We start from the raw sequence: 22,839 nt of genomic DNA, 5'->3' as shown, positions 1-22,839 counted from the left end.
TACTCTACTTCTATATTAGTCCCTAACTGGAACCTGAGTGGGCAATGAACGGCAGAGATTAAAGGCATGACCACGTGTCAAACGAACACTTGTCAAATGTAGGAAAAAGAGCTTGCGAGCTGTTAGCCGGATGAGTTGGGAAGGCGGTCGAACAAGCGAAAAGAAAATGGAGAGGCGTTTCGATAGCTGACACCCCCAACGAGTTCATCTCTAAAACTTGCGGTCATCGGCATTACCGAAACCTAAGGATTTGGGTTAGGAGTTCATCAAGGAGATCGTAAAATCTCAGTTCAGAACGGAAGAGTTTGTGCAACGGGAAGTTTGTCAGGGAGTGTGAGAAGAGCGAGCAGATTCTTGAGGATTGCATCGGAAGGTACATTTTTCTTATTTTGGTTTATGTTATTCATTTTAATATTTTATACCTTCATCTCCCGGATGGTCGGGTAGGTCGTTGTTTGTTCAATTATTTGTTCAATCTTTTGGATGATTCTATATTCAGGCTAAGATTTATTTATATCTGATATTCTTTGGCACTTTTATTTTCAAATTAAGGAGCTATGTTGGATTTATCTGATGCATAGAGAGAGGTCTTCTGATTATCTTGTTTTATTGATCTGCGGCACTTGCTAGCTATCCTGTTTGCCGTGGGACTGATGGAGAAAATGCCGAAGCGTGGAACATTTATAACTGGCGCATTTGTTAACTCTTCTGTTCTATAATACATGTTTTCACCTAAGACACTTTTGTTTCCCCTTGTGCTAGATGAAAACCATTTTTAGCTGGAAAATGGTGCTTGGTAAACCTGTTCCAAAACTGTTGGCAAAAGACACAGACAGAGAACGAAGAGAGTTGTAGATGTGTTGACTCTTCTGTCTTCTTAGTTTAAGGCTCTGATAGAAATGTCTGGAAACAGGCATTTTATTCAGAGTCGAATTTCCACCAAAAATATTAGAAAAGCTTAGAAAATTAAGTAAACAAGGTTTTGTATGTTTTGATTTTAGCACAAAAATGAGGCCGTCTGTTTCATTGGTTCATAAAAGTAAACTGGTATACCCAAACGCAAGATTCTGTCTTTTTATTCTATTAGCATAAAAATGCTATGAACTGGGACCAGAAATGTTTCCCAGCGTATGTGCTGTAACTCATATCCCTTTCCATGTTTTATGCTTTGTAGGGGATAATAGTCATGCATTTACCCTCATCCTTTTTATTAATTTTTTTAATTAAATATCAATTTTTATATGCAATTAATACTTGAGAGAGAAATTTATGGTGAATACAAAATTTAAGTTTTCTCTCAGATCCTTCTATGTGCTGTTGATATGGATGGGGGAATTTTATACTAAACCCCCAATTCTTGAACATTGAGTCATTGACAACTAGGCTAGCTTTAAAGCTTGAATGGCGGCATGATTTGCTTTTTTTCTTTTTTTTTGAAAATTGGAATCTGATAGGCTGTACCTCATCCTCGTTCTTGCTGATCTAGAACAAAGTTAGACGGATGGAGAATGGTTAGCTGCTCAGCCTGATCAAGCCAATTCCTTGTGTATGAATCCTTTGCAACCCAAGGTTGAGTTGTCCTACCCAGTAGGTTCCAACTTTGATATCTATCTATATTTGAAGCCAGCCATAATGAATTTTGATATAGATGGGATAGAAGATAGAGGACATTCACCAAAGTCAATCAACCAAAAACAGTTGGAAAAGGAGATCATTGGTCTGAAATGTTTTGCAGCTTGTTTCTTACTTCATGACAATTTTCAAGCACGATACCTCGGCCACCTTCATCTCAAGGTGAACACATTTAACATGATAGAACAACTTGGAAACACATGGAGATCTAAACCATCTGTATTTGGATTAATAATGTTAATAAAAAATCATCAAAGATGGGTTCAAGATCATTTACCTTAGGCTGCGTTTGTTTGTAAATGGTGGGAAAAAAGGGGTGGAAAAAAAAACATGTGGTCCCCATGTGTAATGGGGTAAGGGAGAAGGAAGGGAAGGGAAAGGATTTTGTGAAAAAATGTTAAATGTGGGTCCCACTTTTTGGTTTTTCACACTTTTTTCACAAAATTTCACATATTTTGTGGGGTTTTGAAAAGGCATTGGTGGAAAAGTTAACATACCACCTCACAGGACAAGCTTCCTTAAATTAAGGAAGCTTGTCTCCAATTTTCCCACCCCCATTAACCAAATAAACCACACTCTTAGGATTTAATAGAAAAGTTTGCCTTTTCAAAATTTTTCCCACCCCACCTTTATTCCAACAAACAAACACAGCCTTACTGATCTTGATTGCAATGGATCTAGACACAGTAGGTGCCTCTTTGCATTCTCGTTCCCGTTCCCTTGATTTGCCTTGCGTATTTTGTAGGTTATTTCCATGCTTCCAAATTGATGAACCACAATGATGGAGGTTTAAGATTAGCTTCTCTCCAAAGAGAATTCACAGAGCAAAGGAGAGTATTTTTTTCAGTCATCTATTTCGTATTCCATCCCTCTATTTATAATATTTTCCCTCAACCTCAATTCCTTAATTAGAGTTTTACTTAGACTCAACTAAGTGAGGGAAAACAATATTAGAGTTTTACTTAGACTCAACTAAATAGAGGAGTAGTCATCTTGGACTACTTAACTGTTTTAAAAAAAATAAAAAATAAGAACTAGGTTCTGAGATGATTTGATGTCTCAAAAGGTTCTGCCACACTTTAAAAAAAAAAGAAAAAGAGAAGAAGAAGACATTTAGTACAACACTACTCCCAACAACTCCTTTAAAATAGTCCTACCACTCAAAAGAGGAGACGTGGGAGGTTGTACATACATCATTGAGAAGCCCTAAACAAATGGGAATATAAAGAAATTAAAAGACTAAACACATTTTAGAACATCAATATAGACTATCATGGCCTGACTTTGATAACTAAGAATTACTTGGTTTTTATAAATATCCGTGGCCAAAATATATCTTATCTCATGTAATAGGATTATAGGCCATATGGATCTGTTTGTCATGTAGGTCACTATTGCCACCAAACTAGGTGTTGGCTTAGTTTACCTAGAGGGGTTTGTGTTTTGTGGCTACAACACTTTGTGTGCCATATTATGAGGATTTATTACCATAATACTAGCATGAAGAGTTTCCCATCTGATGTAATTAAATACCTTAAAAATGATTCAAAAAATACACTTTATAATTGATAGTAACGAAGAATATTACGTATGAGCCATTGAACCGCTTATAACCTAAACCTAATTCTATTCATGCCATCCTGCAATACCAGGACGCTTTATGAGTGCAATCTTTTTTTGGAATGAAGCTTTAGAGATCAAAATCTAAGAACACTCTTCATAATGTGCTGGGGTCAGAGTTCTATTGACACAGTGTTAGAGAGAAAAAGGTTGTCTGATCTCTACCATGTGCATTGATGAGTTGGCTGCTTGGATCTTTTTATAGAAGGAATCCCTTCTGAATAAGCCACATTGTCAAATTTAGTGACTTGTCTCAACCGTATTGATTATCTTGTGTAGGCCCTTTTTCATTAGTTAGTGGTGTTAAATAGATTTGACTTTCTCAAACAATGTCCAAGTAATTTTATGTTGTCTGGTTGAACTAAAAATCAACACATAAGATGATGATATGGTCATTTACACACAAAGTTTTGTATGTCAACAAATGTCATCATGTGGCAATTAACCATAGTAGATAGAACCTCTAGATTGTACAGGCAAATTTTGGTACCAATGTGGATTTTGTATGTCATATCATCATCATCATCGTTATCTAATTATGTGTTGATTCGTAGTCTGATACAACATTACAACATGTTAAACTATTCCTTCAAAAAGTGCTTGAAAAAAATCAATTTTGTTTGAGGAACAAAGTTGCTGAAAAAATTAAGGAGCTGAGGTAGCCCATTGATTTTGACATGATGCATATCAAGAAATTCACACCTCTCCGATGGTTTAAGTGACCCACAGAAACTGCCACCTAGCAGGAAACATCATCTGTGCCTGAAACTACACAACTCTGTTTTTCAGAAACATTTTCCTTAGTTTTATTGAAATGTGATGGAATCTGTCAGAAACACTTACCTTAGTTTCATCGAAATGAGATTGGGATTTCTCAGAAACATTTTCCTGAGTTTGATTGAAATAACATTGGAAATTGTCAGAAACATTTTACTTAGTTTTATTGAAATGAGATTGGATCATATCCATTATCTGTCCGAGTTCAATTAGATTTCACTGATTTGATTAGATTAGATCTCTATTTGTGTTAACTTTCCAGTAGTCTTGGTTGTCATTGTTGTTCTCTCCCCCCCCCCCCCCGCCCCCGCGGGGTCCTTTTTTCTCTTCTGTTGTCCTCTTGATATTGCAAGTTTCTTGGCTCAAAGATAAGACTTTACATGAGGTATTTTGATGCAGCATTATATCTATCAAGCAATCTCTACTGTTGATCCTTGAAAAATTCAACTTTTTAGCATGTTTTGGGATTATCTTCATACATTTTAGAATGGGAGTGTAGTGTAATTTTAATTGATTTGGGGATCATTTTCAAGTCGTTTAATTATTGAAACTGGACAAGCTAATAGTTTGGACTTTAGATAGGGACATAGTTAAAATCGTCAGGCTTGTCTTAGGACCTGGTTTTATTATTTTCCATTTCAACATTAAAACGTCTAACTCTAGTGGGTTATGATGAGTTTTCTCACTTTGTTTTCCTATAGGATTAGGATGAATGAATTATACCTGGTGGCCTTGAGGATCTGTTGTATTCAATAGGAACTCAAATGTTGAATAGAAATTCCTTAGTGCAGCTTTGCTGGTTGATGGTAAGCAACTCCTTCACTGTGGTTAAACGCATATTCTATTTCTGTAGTTATTTGGCTGTTTTGCTTTTTCTTGCTTACTATTGCCATTCTTTCAATTTACTAAAGAAATCTTTGTTGTCTTTACAAGTTTTTCGCATTCCAATGTGGGCCCTAAATTTAATTGAGTATCCTCCAAATTATCAGTTGCTTGCTTCATTCGCTCAGATGTTCCTTTTCTTCTTGCTTTCATTCACATTGTTAGAGATGCTATGCTCTGTTACTCTATGGTTTTATGAAGGTCATTTATTCAACTTTATTATTCTAGAAGCAGCTTGTTCTGGTTCTAATTTCAACCTACTGTTAGATCTTCTAAATTATTTCTTCAACCAGTAGAAACATAGTGGCTTTGGTTAGTTGGTTATTCGCTTTTACCAATGAGATGACTTCCCAAAATAATCCAATCATATTCCAAAGCCAGATGAATTCATTCCTCCTTCATGGTATGGTTTGTCATCTCCTGTCTCTGGCTTACTAGCCATATGCTTATTATCTCTACTTTCTATTTCATACCTTACATTTTTGTAACACAATGACATTCATAACGATTTTCTGATTGCTAAATTTATGTTTTTTCTCAAATCAGTTCTTCAAATTTAAATCGGCTACTTTTATTCAGAGCAATTGGGTTTTTGAAATCGGATCTTTTTGTCAATCCTAAGCTATCTGTTGCTTTATGTTTTAGGCCACATAACTTAACCATGATTCATAGGTTGTCAAATCTTGCAGGTCTCTCCATTTTGTTAGACATGACCATTCCTTGTCTTCATGAGTGACTCCTCTCGTTCCAGCATAAGCCTTGCTAACAGTGAGTCACAGTTATTACTAACGCTATGATATCCAAAATAGACAGGTTGAAGGCTATCACAGCGCTGGTCTGTGGAAGAGGAGTATGGCTGCAAGCCTGCAACCGTGTGGTATAGCTTAACAGTGGTGTGAAGAGAGCATTTCTCTGGAAGAATGAATGGTACATGATTGTAAAACCAGCAAGACAAAAAAGGGTTTGCAGCATTGCCTCTCTGTATGTTCTCTGAAAAGCTAATGTTTAATCTGCTTGTATGTTTGGTCTCCCATATTCTCTTTGTAAATCATTAGGATGGGATGTATCTGCAAAGATTCAAGTCATTTCCAAATGTAACTGCTAAGGAAAGCATCCTCACGTTTGAATTTTAATGTCAAGGGGTTTCTACCTTATTTAGGAACTGTGTCACACCTATTCTTCCATTTTCCATCACCATTCGAGGTTTGAGCAGACCTTCTGAGAAACGTGGTCGAAGATCTCCCAACTAAGTCATGGTTGGCATTACCGTGACCAGATCCTGTAGGTTTTAGTATGGATTCATTCGGATTCAGATAGTTACCTATCGGCATGAACAAAGATTGAATATGAATTTCCGGTTACTTGATGACATACATCTATCACCATTTTATGGATGAATGTTAGGGTTGAGATTTGAGAATTTTAGAGTCGGATTTTGGGAGAACATACTTGGTTACAGAAGATGAGAAAGGTAAACCCATCATTAGCAGCACACTACCTTTCGAAACCACACAAGCTAACTCCAATGGTCTCTGAAGCTAGCTCAACCCACTGTACGACAAGAATTAGTGAAGAATTTCCCTAATTCCATTTACTATATTGTTTGTTTTTTAAGCAGATAAAACTTCAGAGCTTTCACCCCTAGCAAACTCAATTCCGACCGACTTGGATTTGGTCTGGTTCTGTCCAAAACTTTGGTGATCTCATGATTCATGACGAGTTAAAACTTATCGCTGGTGCGAGTTATCAAATGCTTCGTCACTGGGACTTGGGAGATTGTGTTTCTTGAGTTTGTCCCTGTTGATCTTATTCATCGACTCCAGTTTGAGCATCTAATCATGCCCTGATCTTAAAAATTCACATTTGTCTTTGTAATCATGCCCTGATCTTAAAATTTACGCTTGTGCTTCCTGATAAACTTTGCCTCAACATTCCTGATAAACTTTTCTTAAAAAAGAAAGAATATGCCCTGATAACGCGCGGAGCAGGCCCTGTTTCTGTTGATCTAGTCATACTTTGTTATTGGTTTATTACCCAGTTTTGACTCACTGATCCTCTCGCGATCAAAGTATCAAACTGCCAAACAGTTTCTGTGCCTTAAAATTACTGGAAGAGTCAACTATTCTGGAGAGGACCACAACCAAAATTAAAGACGTGCTTTGGCCGGCACACGACGGTTTACATTGCGGTGATCAATCGTTCACGTTCATCAATCTATCATACCTGCACAAACACGCAGGTAAAGTCGTTGTCTTCACGCCCCAATTCCCTCGAAAGAAGAAATAAACAAGCAAAGCAAGAGCTCCACTTTATCGCCACCCCAAGTCGCTATTCTCTTTGAATGAACAAGGTCCAAAGCTGAGCGTGGCGTTCATCTTCAGCTTTGACAAGCTGATGTAAGATAGATTACATCGACTACATTCTACTTTCTATTTCCACCATGATTCCAATCTCGACTGTTCATTTTAGACTTTAGTCTAGAGTGAATATTAAATGAGAAGAAGACGAAAGACCCAGACATATATATATACGTTTGTATATATGGGGAGAGAGAGAGAAATACAAAAAGAGAGGGAAAGAAGGATGAAAATCAAACCAGGTATAACTTCCTAAACACTCAGACGACTTGGTAAAACGAAGGCAAACATCGCCTTGCTTACAAGGACAGACTCTTCCAGTTAACACCCATCTACTTTCTGGGTCTTTTCTTTCTCGGGCTTCTTCCATCATCATAGCATTCTTCCAATTTTATGTCTTGGAATTGTTCAATTGGATTTCTTGCTGTTCAGTTCCTATAGCTTATTAAATTATCATCTGTGGAATTTTTCTTTATTTTAGGTTTTTATTTCCATCTATTGGGTAATTATATCTCCTGTTTTTTTCCTTTCTAAGACCTCGGAGAAGTTTTTCAGTTTCTGTCTCTATGTTTTCTTTGGTTATTTTAGAATTCTGGGTTGGCCTGTTTTGCATTGTCTACAGTTCAATTGCTCAACAGCTCCCAATTGAAGATCCTTTTTCACTCCTCTTTCCAAATTTCTTGCCTTTCCGTTGACTTCCTTTGTGTAGACATAACTGGACAGAGTTTCCAGATTGAAAAATCTAAAGTGAAGATAAATCCTCTTTTTGGATGTCTTAACTACTGATTTGGCATTCATTGGAGTTCACTTGATCAGTCTGCCAATCTCCGACCGTGTTTCGTAGTGGGAATAAGCTCTATGACCTTATATGCCTCCATCTTGTTGTCTTAGAGAGTTCAGACTTCTTTGCTGTTAATGCTTCTGGTAAAATACTATCTCAATGTTAAAAGTAAAAGAAGATTTCTGAAGGCATTGAGCTTGAGATTGGTCTCAGATGGGGAACACTTGTGTAGGACCAAGTATTACAAAAAATGCGATTTTCCAATCTGTTTCAGCCTTTATGTGGCGTTCTCCAGTGCCTCCAGATGATGTTTCTCCTAAAGGTGAAGAAGTCATCTCTGAGACGCCATCAGACACTAAAGAGGCTGAAGCTTTTCCCTCTGTTCCAAACCAACCCCCTGAGCTGGTGAAGATCACCAAGGAAGAAACCAGGCCGGCATCTCCTCCCCCTGTCCCAAACCAACCCCCTGAAATGGTGAAGATCCCCAGTGAGGAAACTAAGCCAGCAGCTCCTCCCCCTGTCCCAGACCAACCCCATGAACTGATGAAGATCCCCAAAGAGGAAATTAAGCCACCTCCTTCTCCAGCACAGCCTGTCAAACCCATAAAGCCCCATCATAGAAGAACAGAGAGTGCGGGACTCCAAGTAGGCTCAGTATTACAGAGAAAAACTGGAAATTTAAAAGATTTCTACAGCTTGGGGCGTAAGCTTGGACAAGGGCAGTTTGGAACAACTTATTTGTGTGTGGAGAAAGCAACTGGAAAAGACTATGCCTGCAAATCAATCTCAAAAAGAAAACTGGTTACAGAAGGGGACGTGGAGGATGTGAGAAGGGAAATTCAGATAATGCACCACTTGTCAGGACATCCAAATGTTATCTCGATCAAAGGGGCTTATGAAGATGCTGTTGCTGTTCATGTTATCATGGAATTGTGTGCAGGGGGTGAGCTGTTTGATCGTATTGTGCAGAGGGGTCATTATACAGAGAGAAAAGCAGCTGAACTTGCCAGGGTTATAGTTGGTGTTGTGCAAGCCTGCCATTCTATGGGTGTCATGCATCGAGACCTTAAACCTGAGAATTTTCTCTTCTCAGGTGAGGAAGAGGATTCTCCTCTTAAGGCGATTGACTTTGGATTGTCAGTATTTTTTAAGCCAGGTAAATTCTTGATGCTTTCTTTCCTGTCAGAATTATCATATTTCAAAGCTCTTGTACTTCCTATCACAGTTATTCTCTTCGATTCGTGTTGTAACATGTTTTGTACAGAAGTAGCTCCAAAAGGTGTCATGACAACCTAACATTTAGCATTTTTTCTTGAATGATTTCTAATAGAAAATCATGGTTTACCTGAAGTCATGATTTCTCATTTTAAAAATTATTTTGTGTCTATTAAAATTGTACTTCCATCTTTAATTTGTACCCATGTACAGGGTTCCACTCTGATGATTGATGTTCAAGACATGTTGAAAGTATCTAATCGACTTTATCTTGAACCATAACTGTGGACTCATTTTACTATGATAAAAAGAACACAAGATTTTTCTTTCAATATGTGTAAGAATAACTCACATGATCGATTAGAAATCCACCTCATTTATTCATTTGACCACCTGTCCTTATTGTAAAAGAATCAGAATATCATAGCAAGTAACCACGATGTTTCTTCCTTTTTGCTTTCATGGGTATATTTACTTGTTGAGTGCTGTCTGATGAGATGGTCACCCACATACTGTCCAGTGAGTTGGATAAAGTTCCGCCTTAGCTATCAGAGGGTACCAGAGGGTTATCTTCCCCTTCTACCTCACTTATAAATTTGCAGTGGAGTTCTCAATTGAGACCTAAACCAATTTTCTTTCGGAAATTGATGGGGACACTTAATAAGAAAATATTTCTAGGCCTAAAGAGAGCATGGGTCAGTAATTTTTCAGTGGATTGGGCTATGTATTTTTTTGCTGAACCCAAGTTATTCCTCAAAGTAAAAGGAATAAAGGCAAAAAGAAAACCTCGTCATCTTTATAGAAACCAATAAACTTCTGCATGGTCTGCAAGATGATGAACTACTCAGTGATATCAAACCATTACTTTATCTTCATGGCAAAGAAACGGAGATCTATAATTTAAAAAACCACTTGCCATCTCATTTACCTAGTCAAGGCTGAAGCTCCTTTCATAGTTGATTTTTTTAATGGTCTGTCTACTGATATTTTCTATGCATAAATTTCATTCTTGTTGCTACAACTTGATTCTTACACAATGAAATCCTTTATACTCACATTGATAAAATGATTTGATCGTGTTTCATGTGTCTCAGAATATTGTACAGCTTACAAATGTATACATGTCCTGTAAATAATGTCCACCTGATATTCAAAATTGTGAAATTTTCAATTTGTTAAATATATGATCAAATACCCATTAAATATTGGTATTAGGATGGGCAATTCTCTGTAAATTTTGTGCTACAGGAAAAGCAAAGAATATTTGTAGACAATGCACTTATGTATAAACATGTATTTATGTGAATACGACAAGCAAGTTGGATAAAATGTTAATATGTGAGATGTCCATATTAGTATACATTGTGTTGTGGACATTTATGATACAACGTGCTTATGTTTTTAATGGCATGTTCTAGTTCTTTAGCTAAAGATGTTTCGTGTAACTGCTTTAACTGCTTTCCCCTCTCCCTGTTTATTACCATAGAGCATGTACAATTCAACTTTCTAATATTGCAGATATTCTATTTGTCCAAATTTATTTGGGAATGACTTGTCTTTACTTTCAGGGGAAACTTTTTACGATGTTGTTGGCAGCCCTTACTATGTTGCGCCAGAAGTTCTGCAGAAGTGCTATGGCCAAGAAGCTGATGTTTGGAGCGTTGGGGTAATCATTTACATTCTGCTAACTGGGGTCCCTCCATTTTGGGATGGTGAGATTTTCTGTATATTGAGTTCAATCTCTCTACATTAGAATGCATGAAAACTTACCTGTCTTCTTTCTATTTGTGTTGTGATCTTGTAGAAACCGAGCAAGGGATATTTGATCAGATCCAGTATGGTCCTCTTGACTTTTCATCAGACCCCTGGCCTAGAATCTCAGGAAGCGCAAAAGATTTGATTAGGAAAATACTTGTTAGAGACCCCAAAAAGCGGCTAACTGTTCATCAAGTCATTTGTGAGTCTCTTCTGCTCTGATTTGTTTACCTACAGATGAGGCTACTAGAGCTGCAAGTGGCATTGTAAATACTTTCTGCCTCATGCTGTACACATAATGAGGATGTCTGCATCATTTAGTGTACAAATGAGGTTGGATAGGTTCATAGATATATGATGCTCATTTGGGATATTCCAAGAAAAGCAAGAAACCATCAGTGGATTAACAAAAGCAAAAAATTCTTGTTTCGTTATTGGAAAATGGAAATGATAGGCATATTGAGATCTGTAATTAATTTAAGATTTCTCTTGATGCTACCCCCAAACCTAAAACCTTTTTTCCTTTGAGGGTAATGCTACAACCTTGTTAATGATCAACAAGCGTGGCCAGTCCAATCTGATCCAAAGCCGGCACTCCATTGTTATAGATCCTGAACAATTGAGTTTTTGTTATTGTCACAATTCAACATAGGAAACTGTGTTTCTTACAAATCATGGGAAAGCTTTGGTGAAATTGACTCTGTAACTTAATATTTAAAACCCAATTGACTTGCCTTGTCATAGGCATTAATTTCCTTTTTTTAGATGGAAAACATTGTCAAATCTTTTTGTTATTTATGAGTAATATTTTTTTCCTTTCAGCTCACCCTTGGATCCTTGTTGATGGTGAAGCCCCAGATAAGCCTCTTGATTCTGCAGTTCTCACTCAATTAAAGCGCTTTTCAGCCATGAACAAGCTGAAGAAAATGGCACTGAGAGTTAGTTGTTTAGAATTGAGTTTTTGAGATATATTATCCATCTGATCGGAGTGATGTCATATCATACGAAAGCATATGTCTAATGATGAACATTGTCTCCAAATGATAGTGGGTCACTACAGTAAATGGATAACATACTCTAATTTTTACAGGTCATTGCAGAAAGTCTCTCAGAAGAAGAGATCGCTGGCCTAAAAGAAATGTTCAGGATGATAGATTCTGATAATAGTGGCCAGATCACATTCGAAGAACTCAAGGTTGGATTGAGAAGGATTGGAGCAAATATGAATGAGTCTGAGATATATGATCTAATGCAAGCAGTAAGTTGGTTCAACTCAACAAATGAAAGCTTTTACCATATTACTTTGGATTGGCTGTCAAATATTTTTCCCTCTCCCATTTGTTGTCTGGCCATATCTTTGTCATAAATAGCAGCAAGGTTAAACAAGTAGAATTGGCAGTGGTATCTGCAATCCTGATTCCAATTCAGTCTGCACCCTAGAAATCCAACAAAGTTAAACAAGTGGAATAGACAGTGGTATCTGCCTCCCCTAGAAATCCAGAATGAATCTGTGAACTCAAATTGGCTGCAAGGGGAATTGTTTCCTGTCAACTCTGATCCATCTTGACGAGAATCAGCAATTTGATTCTAATTTCTAGGACCATGATGTCAGCCCAGAAAGAATATATTTTCTCTAGCAGTTAGATGGTCCAAATTGAGATAGACCAAAACACTGAAACTATCCTACCTTGCACATTCAGTTAAATTGGTCCTCTATGAAATGGCGCAATTGCCTTTCTTGATTAAACAGTAATTGTGCTTTTTAATTTGAATTCAGTGGGGGGCTGCATAGGGTCCCCCCGCCCCGACTCTGCTTGGGCAGAATCCTTTGACACCAGGTTGGCCATACTTGGCTGGGGGATGGCCCACATAAAACCCTTCCACTCCAGGGGCTAACCTACCCACATGATCTATAACTTTACTCTTGCAAATTATGCGGTCATTCCTAACGCAGAGCTAATTTAAGAAAAATTCAGCCCCTAAAAACCCTCAGAAGTCCAATTGGAAAGTACGACAGAATGAAAAGGTTAGGGTTCTGTACAAACCGAAGCTGCAAAACACAATCAAGTTGGAGTTAATTAGGTGGCTTCTGGCTGAACTAGCCAATAGATAAACTAAGCGTAGCAGTGATGAGGTTGTTGAGATGGATTATACCAATATTCGGAAGAATAAAGTAAGAAATGATCGTATTGCAGCTGAATTGGGAGTAGCCCCAAGTCATGATAAACAATGTAGGAGTCATTTGAGGTGGTGTGGCCATGCTCCATGAGGGCCTTGTGATGCTTCTTATGAAGCAGTGATTTGATTTAAATCGAAGGTGCTAAAAGAGCCAGGGGCAGACCTAAATTAAACACTGGAGAAGTGGTTAAGAAAGACCTTAATGCAGGACCAACACCAAGTGGAAGCCCAAGCCCAAGTGAAGTCCATCTTGCTGCTCAGCAGCATATTGTTTGAGTCCAGCAGTCTTGTAATATCAGGTGGGCAGTGGCAAACATGTAATTCTTCCCAAACTTAAGTCAAGGCATATGGTCCTTTTATGTCTTATCAGTATTTTATTTTATGTCTTCTAAGTCTTGTAAAGCAGCCCATGATTTAGGCTACTGAGTAATTTTAGGAGTTTTAAGTCCTGTCCTCATTAGAAGTCAAAGTTCCATCTGTTTTGAGTCCTGAATCTGTTAGGTCTTCAATTTCTGTGCTATTTAAAGCCTCCTACTTGACGGGATGAATACAGACTGCATATTGAATTGAATTATCAGCTTTTCCTGCTCCTCTCTTTGAGATATAATCATATAACTAATGAATGTTCAGATTGGTGGTTACATCTTTGGTGAATTCATCCAAAGTGGACTCTTTTGGGTTCTTGGTGAAATTCAGCCTTGGTCCTGCTGTGGCTGAGGATTTAGTCTTCAAATTTCCATTCAAGCTCCTCCACGATAAACTACAAACACACTACCCCCATATCCCTGACACGACAAACAAACAACTTCACCAAGAAAAAAAGGGGGTAAGCTTGCAGGGTACACCCTATGTCCCGATCCTATGACCTTTACTTTCTATTTGAATCCCGATTTCATGGTTCGATCCCTTCTTCCCTTCAAAACCAAGAAACCTCATAGCTCCCTAACTATCCATCATATTTACCTAACATTTTCATACACTATCCACACCACTTGATCCAAAACCCATTTGATTCTGATCTACTGAACCCTAGATCGCATTAATTCTTGGTTGGAACCCTAATTGTTGAACTGAAAATCAAGAAATCTCATAACTTGAACACCGACCATCCAAGAGCATCTTCCCACCATACAATGTCCAGTCAATCCAAGATTCACTTGATTCTGACACCTCCAGGCTACCCAAACGCATCTGTAAAATTTAGTCCATTTTCAATCCATATCATGAAACCCCCTTTTCCAAGTAAACCTAACCTAAACCACCTTGTTTGAAATCATTTAAGCCCAAACATCGTCAGCATCTCCATCACTAACCGTAAATACCATTAAACCATATTCCCTTTGAAACTACACCACAAAACCTACCCTAACTGAACCTAATCATCCCTGACATAAATTGGCTGGAGTTGGTTTTGATCCAACATCTTGGTTGAATTGGTGCTTGCCTGTGTTTGGCTGCAGAAGACATGCATAGCTTTGGTCTCATACAATGTATGATGTTGAGCATAAGTGATTGAGAGTGGTGACCCATGTGGACTAGTTGGGATTAGGCTATCTTCTTCTTTTTCTTTTTTGTCTTCTTCTTATTATAATATATTGTAGTGTATCAAAAAATTGTTGTAATATGTTATTTAACATAAGGTATTCATGACTGTATGGCATAGTTCATATAGCAAATATGCGGAAAAGCTGAAAACTGCCAGGACAGGCTGAAGATGACTCCCTAGCATGGTCAAGCCCTATAAAATCAACTAGTGTCCATTGGTCTCATCCTTTTAAAGTTGGGCCAGGCTTGGGCTGGACAACAAATTGCTATCTGGTTTCCTAAACCAGGGGAAGTGGCTTTCTTAGTGGATTGACCAAGAATCTTATATAATATTATGCCTGAAGAGGAAAGAAAGATGTATATTTTGTTTCATGTCTCAGACAAGTATAAAAAGACCTGAAATTGAGTTATACCAGAAACATACTGTATTTGTAGTATATGATTATGTACCTGGCACACAAGGGACCATCATTGTGGTTTCTGGGAAAAGTCATAGTGTACATTGCCTTAACCCCACTTCACAGAGGCTGTTTCCCCGACTACTAAGTTGAGATGGTGCAACTTTATCATTGCGCTGAGGTCTGCCCCTAATTGTCTACTTTTATCTTGAATGGTATTTTAAGTAATACCTGTACCGTGTGGGAGGTCACATGCTAAACTTATCAGTTTCGTCTTCTACTTGACTTATGAAGCATCATTAACCTATTCCATTTGATTAGAAGTCAAGTGGAAGTAAAACAAATTTTCTGAAGCCAAAAGAAGCTACAGCAGAAAGTTCCAATTGGGTGTTGATTTTAGAAGAAGAGTGATATAAAGTGATGCAGAAACATGTGGTTCCCCAGAACGACAGAAGGTTGGAGCTTTAAAAATTTAGTTATTATGGTTAAGAAAATGAAGTAAAATTCTGTTACCATCATAGGTTTTCGTGTCAGTTTCACAGTTTCTGCTGTGAATGACCAAAAAACTTTACACGCTTTAGTTGAATTTTACTTCACTTCTAATTAGACAGAGCATAAGCGTTGCATGCATGCCAAAAGATCAACATGGTCTGCGGCATATAATTAAATAAACAAATTTTGAGGAATTCCCAGTCGTGTCTTATTCTGAGATTTGAGGTTGAACATTTTTAATTTTCGGAAGATCCTTTCTCCGATTTCTCAAAGATCTTCACGATAAGCAACCTAGGAAAGGGAATGTTAAAATCCTTCGAGAATGTTTATTTCTGAAAGTGCACAAGAATAGTATGCTTTTGATTCTTCTTGATTCTTTGCTTGCTCTGATTTGCAGGCAGATGTGGACAATAGTGGGACCATTGACTATGGGGAGTTCATAGCTGCAACATTACATATAAACAAAATTGAGAGGGAAGATAGTCTATTTACTGCTTTCTCATACTTCGACAAAGATGGTAGTGGTTATATCACCCAAGATGAGCTTCAACAAGCTTGTGAGGAGTTTGGCATAGAGGATGATCACCTGGAAGAAATGATCCAAGAAGCAGATCAGGACAATGTAAGTACTTCTTTTTCATTGTTACCACAGTTTTTTGGGTTTTGAAGACAGGAAGATGCAATTTTCCCTGTCTTTGGCATTGTGAACCTGTTGATGGATTGAACTACTCACTTCAGTTGAAAATTGATTCAATTTGTCCAGCCAATTTGGAATGGTAGGATTGGTTAAACTCCTTGCCACAGATGAGGTTAGCAGGTATTCAATTTTAGAGTTGTGCTAGCATATGGAACATGAGGTTTTCATTGTTCCCTTGCCTTGAATTAGGAATTGTTCTGACTAGAAACAGTGCACAAATTTGCTGTTCAACTTTCTGGCCAGATCAATGCTTTGACCAGGCTAGTCCAAAAAAATTCACTACTTTCTGTACGCTTGCCATCACTTTTTATGATGTGGGACAGAAACTTTATACTCTAATTGGCCTTAGTGTAGTCAGTGGGACATTTGTGTTGATTTTGAGGTTGATCAGGATTTCCCTAAATGAGGCAAGGCGTGACTCACTAGGAGACTTGTCATCTTATAATTAGACTAGTACTCCCAAAATTCTTTTTCAATGAGAGAAAGCAAAATACAACCTTAACTAGTTAGATACATATGCATCTTGTCTTCAACTAACAACCCGAACCCTACATTTTCTGAACTGTATATGCTTTAACGAGGTACATAATCAAAAAAGGTCTGCAACAAGGTAATACGGCCAAGGCTCATTTGGCCTAGGGAACCAAGAGCTCCCAAAATGATTCCTTTGGCCATTTTCTCTTATAGATACAAGTACAATGTGGAGGAATTCTCTTTTGCATTCTCCTATGCTGCTGTGTATCACTCTATTAAGTAAATCATTTGTTCTTGTTTATCTCCTTGGTAGCTCTCTCTTTCTTTTTTTTTCCTGGATTATTATGATGGAAAGATAAAATTCTCGGTGTTTTCTAACTATGTTCACAAACATTCTGAGTATTCCTCCATAATCTTCCAGGATGGACGTATAGACTACAATGAGTTTGTGGCAATGATGCAAAGAGGCAATACAGTAAGCTATTCTGGCTTTGATAATAAATCCTTGGACAGTACCTTCAGCATTCAATTTAGGTAGACTCTGAAGCTTGGACAACACAGATGGTGGTGAGGATTTTTTTTTTTATTTCCAAACCCTCCCCCCTCCTTTCCGAATCTATATCTTGTCGATTTAACATAAAATTTAAGTTGTATAGATCAACTATCGCAAATAGGGAGAGAAAGCTGAAGCCCACATGTTAAATTTGTTCACTCTTATGTCAAAATGAATTTTGCATTCTTTTAATAGGGCGAGCCATCTGCATTTGCTTGTATAAACTACAAAAACCAGAGAATATAATTTTCTTATACTCCCCCCACCCCAAAAAAAAAAAAATTCCTATTCAGAAATCAATGATTACTTGCAGTCTTCTAGTACTTTCTTTTCTTATATTGAGATTGTCCTATCGATAATATGGGCTACAGAAGTATCCAGATTTGCGATCTTGTCCAGGTGGGTTCAAGTGGTTATAGCATCAAGCTCAGCCCAAAACCTACCAAAGATTTATATGGGTTTCAAGATATGCTTTTTTTTTTTTTTTGGTAGAAGGTGTTTTTCTTTTTTTGGGGTAAGCTGGTAGAAAGGCGTTTGAGATGTTATCTACTTGTATCATATGTATAATGTTTATTAAAAATGGTAGACAACTACATGAAGGGTAGCTCATTCAATAGTTGCTAAAATCTCTTAGTGAATAGTTCCCTGTTCGATATTTGTATATATAAAGGTTCTTACCAGTAATATGAAACTATCAATTCTCTCAAAAAAAAAAGAAAAAAAGAGGTAGACAAATCAAACTATTGCCGACAATGATCAGGTTTACGTAGTTATATAAACATTCAACCTAATATGATAGAGTTCCTCATATATGCAATATAGTGATATACAGAAAGCTTAATCATTGAAGTTCAGAAGCAGGGCCGGTTTTAAGTCTGTAGTTTTTGTTTATGTACATAGGCCTCGAAACATTTATGTGAACTATCTTGCGCATGGTGCCAAAACTTTCTCTTTGTTTGGTGGGATGTTCCACCTTGTTTTATTGTTGATAACTTTTGTTTATCACGTAAATTTGTATGGAGAGGCTTAACATAAATTTGTTTTTTTTTTTTTTTTTGGTAGAACATAAATTTGTTATTGACAAAAAAAGAAAAAATTGTTGGGTATTTAAGAGTGGTTGCAGATCGCAAGCGGAGCCGTTAGAGCCAGCATTAAATTTGGATTTGTCAACGTGGTCCCTCCAACATAATTCATTGATGGCACATGTGATCATATGGATTAGTCTTCAATGCTTTACCATTAAATACAAAAGGAGGCCAGGAGGGGGGTGTTTTAAGATTTAAAGTTATATTTCTTGTTTTACCAAAAAAAAAAAGTTATATTTCTTGTTAAATGATATAAATTGTAAATTGTAGTAACAATAACATGTAGACGGGTGAGGGCATGAGATTACTATTCCACTTGCACCGAAGGGGTGTGGAGTTTGGATCCTCAACCCATCAATTTACCCTATAGGATTCTTCGCGACGTAGTTACACCAATTATACAAACACGTAGGGCCACTCAACTGAATCCCTAACGGCTTCCCAACCACACAAACACGTAACATGGGCCCAAATCAAGAGAGAAGGGAAAACCCTAGTTTTGAAAAAAAGTTTTTTATTTTTTTTCAAAAAGGGTATGACTTTATCAGACCATGGCTAAAGTCGTGTTGGGCCCCACTATTTCTGTGGGGTTGGGATGGGAGACGATAGGCAATATGAACTGACGTAAACGGACGTGATTCCAGGATCGGATAGTGGTATATCCATATCCGCATCCTATTATAAAAAGATTCGATTCCAGTTCAAAGGTTAATATCCTATCGGTTTTCGGACGGATTCGAATGATAATCGGATAGTTATTTTCTTAAGTAGATTATTCTAAATGGGCATGAATATAGATTGAATACAAATTTTCGACTACCTATTTACATTTTTACCTTTTTATTTGTGAGAGCTAGGTTTGAAATTTAAGAATTTAACAACTTTGGTAACTATTTTAGTAGAAAATCTACAAAAATAGTCACATTTCATAGGTAAACTTTATAAAAATAAGAATAATAAATCTAGATAAGTAACTTAATCGGATAATTTTATCGGACGGATAATATTCGGTAAGAAAGGGGTAAATACCATATGCCAGTAGGGGTCCTTTAGATTTAATAATCGGTTACTGTATATCGTAGAGTACCCCTAAACGGATGGCGGCATGCGAATTACTACCCACTTGCACCGGATGGGTTTGGTGTATCCATTTACACCCCTAGAAGCAAGGGGAGCACAGGGGTGAAGAGCCGGACTGGGGGTGTGCTATAGGGATTTTTATTTGCAGCCCTGCCTGCAACCAATGACTACGATTTTGCCACGTACACAATAGGAAATCCAACGATTGTAAATAAATATGCAGAGACTTAAGTGTAAATAAATATTTTTTATTTTACTTCTTTAAACTTATATATCAAATTCACAGGAATGAGTCCGTTGAAGTTCTGAGCATGAGCGAGAATACTGAAGGAAATAAAATCACAATTAAGTGTGGAAATTCCTGAGCATGAAGAATCACTTTGGAAGACAGAGACAAACAACCTGATTAGAGTCGAAGTAACATTTACCGAAGAAGTGGGTGTGAGGTTCATTGGAGTGAGAAGAAGCTAATGCCTGGCGTCGTTTGAAGACGACGATGTGCTAGAGACCACCATGGGAGCAGAGGGTTTTGCTCGCTTGTTCTCAGACGATCGTAGGGTTTTGAATTCTTCTCAATTTTGGGTTAAAAAATAAACAATCTGCGCAGTGGCGCGCCTTATTTACTTGTTGTGCTCTTTTTTTTAGTTCCGGTGGTAATGATATTTTGCTAAATCCTCTTGCAGATGGGAAACAACAGGAACCCTAAATCGACATTGAAATTAGAACCCAGGAACCCTAAATCCACCTCTTGCTGATGGAGAGAAAGAAATCAGGTTTGATTTTGTAAATTTCTAAAATAGAAAACCTTTCTTTGAATGTAAAAATAATATTTGGTTTAAATTTATATCCCGTATTTTTAATCCCAACCGTTGGATCTTTTTTGTAAGCATGGTGAAATCTCGACCATTGGTGGCAGCCAAATGTGGCTGCTGCAAATAAAAATCCGTGCAACCAAACCTCCCCCCTCCCCCCACCTTAAAAAAAAAAAAAACGTGTGAGAATTGAACCCAAGATCTATTCACTAAGAGATTTTAGTCTTACCAATCGAGCAACCTAAGTCTGATTTCTTTACTCTTAAGAATGGCACATAATGCTATATTTACATCCTACATCATGTAAATGGGTCCACATTGTCATAAATGGTCCTTCTCCTTTACGGGGAAAAATCCTTTATTATGCACAGCAGTGCACTACCACAGTTTGACATGTGGAACGGCTTAAATTAGAAGGTAAGGTTTTAAGTGAAAGAAGCCCATTTTATGACCCGATTCTAAAAATTGTAGTAGGGGATTGTTTTTCCTCATCGTTTTCCTCTCAATCCCTTTCCTCCGTCTAACATTCTAAACTTGGATTCATTAATGGAGAAAAACCCAGTGGTCCAATCACGATTCCCCATTCCCGTCTATGAAACCCCCCCCCCCCCCCCCTTTACAAAAGAGGAGAAGAAGCAACAGACACATCTTGCTTGTAGAACAAATTCATTCAATCAAATACACCAAACTATCAATTCATCATTGCTAAAAACAAAAAAAAGGGAGAATATTTTTCCTTTTAACAGTAGAAGATGATGATAAGCCATCAATTTGTTACTCTTTTCCTATTTTGGAAGAACAATTTATTCACTTATGTTTATGAATAAATGGGTTAGTAATGAATCTAAAAACTTAAGTATTACCAATCCTTGAAGAAAACCTTCCATGAAACAAAGAATTAATAGAAAAGAATAAGTTGAATGCACCCGTTTCATTTCGTCCAAGCATAAACAAGCAATGAAAACCCATATTGGCTTTGCAACTTGCTTTCCTCTGCACTCGTCCATTTCCATGACAGATGAACTGCAACCTGAAGAAATCGAAGATATTGATGATGACGATGAGCTCTCTGTCTTTAACAAACTCTTTTTTATCTTCTTCTACTCGAAGCCATTCATCCCAAAACCCACAAAGCTGCCGTGGCAACACAATCTTCTCATCCTCAAACTCCTCGATTTTCTTGAACCTGAAGATGAACACAACATACCCATTATCAGCAGCATCGAACAACTAGTTGTAAAACAGGTCATAAAATGATTATCTTTCACTTAAAATCCTGTCTTTTAATTTGAACCATTTATTAAGAATATGACACCTGTCAAATTGGGGTGCTTCATTATTGTGCACAGCAAAAGATTTTTTTTCCCTTAAATATGTGATAGAGGGATTCAAGGGTAGTTGGTTTTAGTTCTTAATACCTAATCAAAGAATTCATTGTACCTAAGAGGTTAGAGTTCGATTCTCCTTGGGGACGGGGGCAAAGTCCGCCTATATTAATTATAAAAGCTCTCTTGAGGATGTAGTCAAGGTACGCATAAGCTGACACGGATAAACCTCAAATAAAAAAATAATAATTATAATGATGTAAATATATAGATATGTACTACTCAGATTGAATGGATATGTAAATTGGTTGTATCCCTTAGATAAAGTCAATATGATGGAAATGATTATTTATTTATTAGTAATTTGGTTATTATTCAACCAAATTAAAAAAAAAATGGTTATTATGGAAAGCTTATTAAGATTCTATTTGCTTACATAAACTACTCTTTTTTTCTCTGAGTTCTACGAAAATAACATATGCAACGATATAGCATATTTGAAATTACTTTGCTGTTGTTCTTTGTCCAGAAAGGATATTCAAAGTATAACTGATGCTTTTTTCTGTTCACCGAATACATGTAGTGAATTGTTGGGGGATAAGTATGTAATAGGTTTGAGTTTTCTTGAATGGTAACAATTGTATATATAGTTGATTAACATAGCATCACCTATACATCAGGTTAACAGGGTCTATCTACTCCCACCTATTGCGAGAAGACTCTATTTGGACTACTTTCCTCCCCCACAACCCCTCTTGGGTTTGGAGAAAGCTCCTCTTCTTCAAACTTGTAGCCCTTTCTGCCATCACTAATGACCACTCAGATTGCCAGTGGCTCTTCCACCTTCTTCTTGCTTCACCTAGGGCACCCGTTCTAGTATCCTCTATACCCTCCTGGGCCCCTGACAAGTCTATGCTACTTGTATCCCTGAACTCACCTGCCTCTCGGAGTTCATCACTGGGAACTCCTAGATCCCCCCTGCCACCCATTCCAATATCCTCTATACCCTCCTGGGCCCCTGACAAGTCTATGTTACTCGTATCCCCAAACTCACCCTCTCGGAGTTCATCATTGGGAACTCCTAGATCCCCCCTCCCACCGACAAGTCTTTGCTACTCGTATCCCAAACTCAACCCCTCTCGAAGTTCATCATTGGGAACTCTTGGATCCCCCTCCCCCCT

At 37.5% G+C, this 22,839-nt stretch overlaps 1 protein-coding gene across 1 annotated transcript; it reads left to right on the top strand.

Moving 5' to 3' along the window:
• The first annotated feature begins 142 nt into the window (after positions 1-142).
• LOC149027993 (calcium-dependent protein kinase 26-like) lies at positions 143-17,618 on the top strand. The gene is made up of 9 exons (XM_089167601.1): positions 143-373; positions 1,455-4,835; positions 5,601-9,205; positions 10,833-10,976; positions 11,069-11,221; positions 11,842-11,957; positions 12,110-12,277; positions 16,030-16,254; positions 17,225-17,618. Exons 3-9 carry the CDS (start codon positions 8,263-8,265, stop codon positions 17,339-17,341), a joined length of 1,866 nt encoding a protein of 621 aa, XP_089023727.1. The 5' UTR covers positions 143-373; positions 1,455-4,835; positions 5,601-8,262; the 3' UTR covers positions 17,342-17,618.
• Positions 17,619-22,839: the final 5,221 nt, after the last annotated feature.

Source organism: Hakea prostrata, chromosome 1 (assembly GCF_041222555.1).
Source record: "Hakea prostrata isolate BN-2017 chromosome 1, UWA_Hpros_2, whole genome shotgun sequence".
In the NCBI taxonomy this organism is placed as follows: Eukaryota; Viridiplantae; Streptophyta; class Magnoliopsida; order Proteales; family Proteaceae; genus Hakea; species Hakea prostrata.
Note: the sequence above shows the minus strand (reverse complement) of the source record. Positions and strands in the feature narration are given on the sequence as shown.

Bases quoted from the DNA above. Each gene is read 5' to 3' on its own strand.
- LOC149027993 (XM_089167601.1), top strand. From the start codon at position 8,263: ATGGGGAACACTTGTGTAGGACCAAGTATTACAAAAAATGCGATTTTC. The intron at 11,958-12,109 runs GTTAGTTGTTTA...TAATTTTTACAG, and splicing joins TGAAGAAAATGGCACTGAGA to GTCATTGCAGAAAGTCTCTC. The intron at 12,278-16,029 runs GTAAGTTGGTTC...TCTGATTTGCAG, and splicing joins TATATGATCTAATGCAAGCA to GCAGATGTGGACAATAGTGG.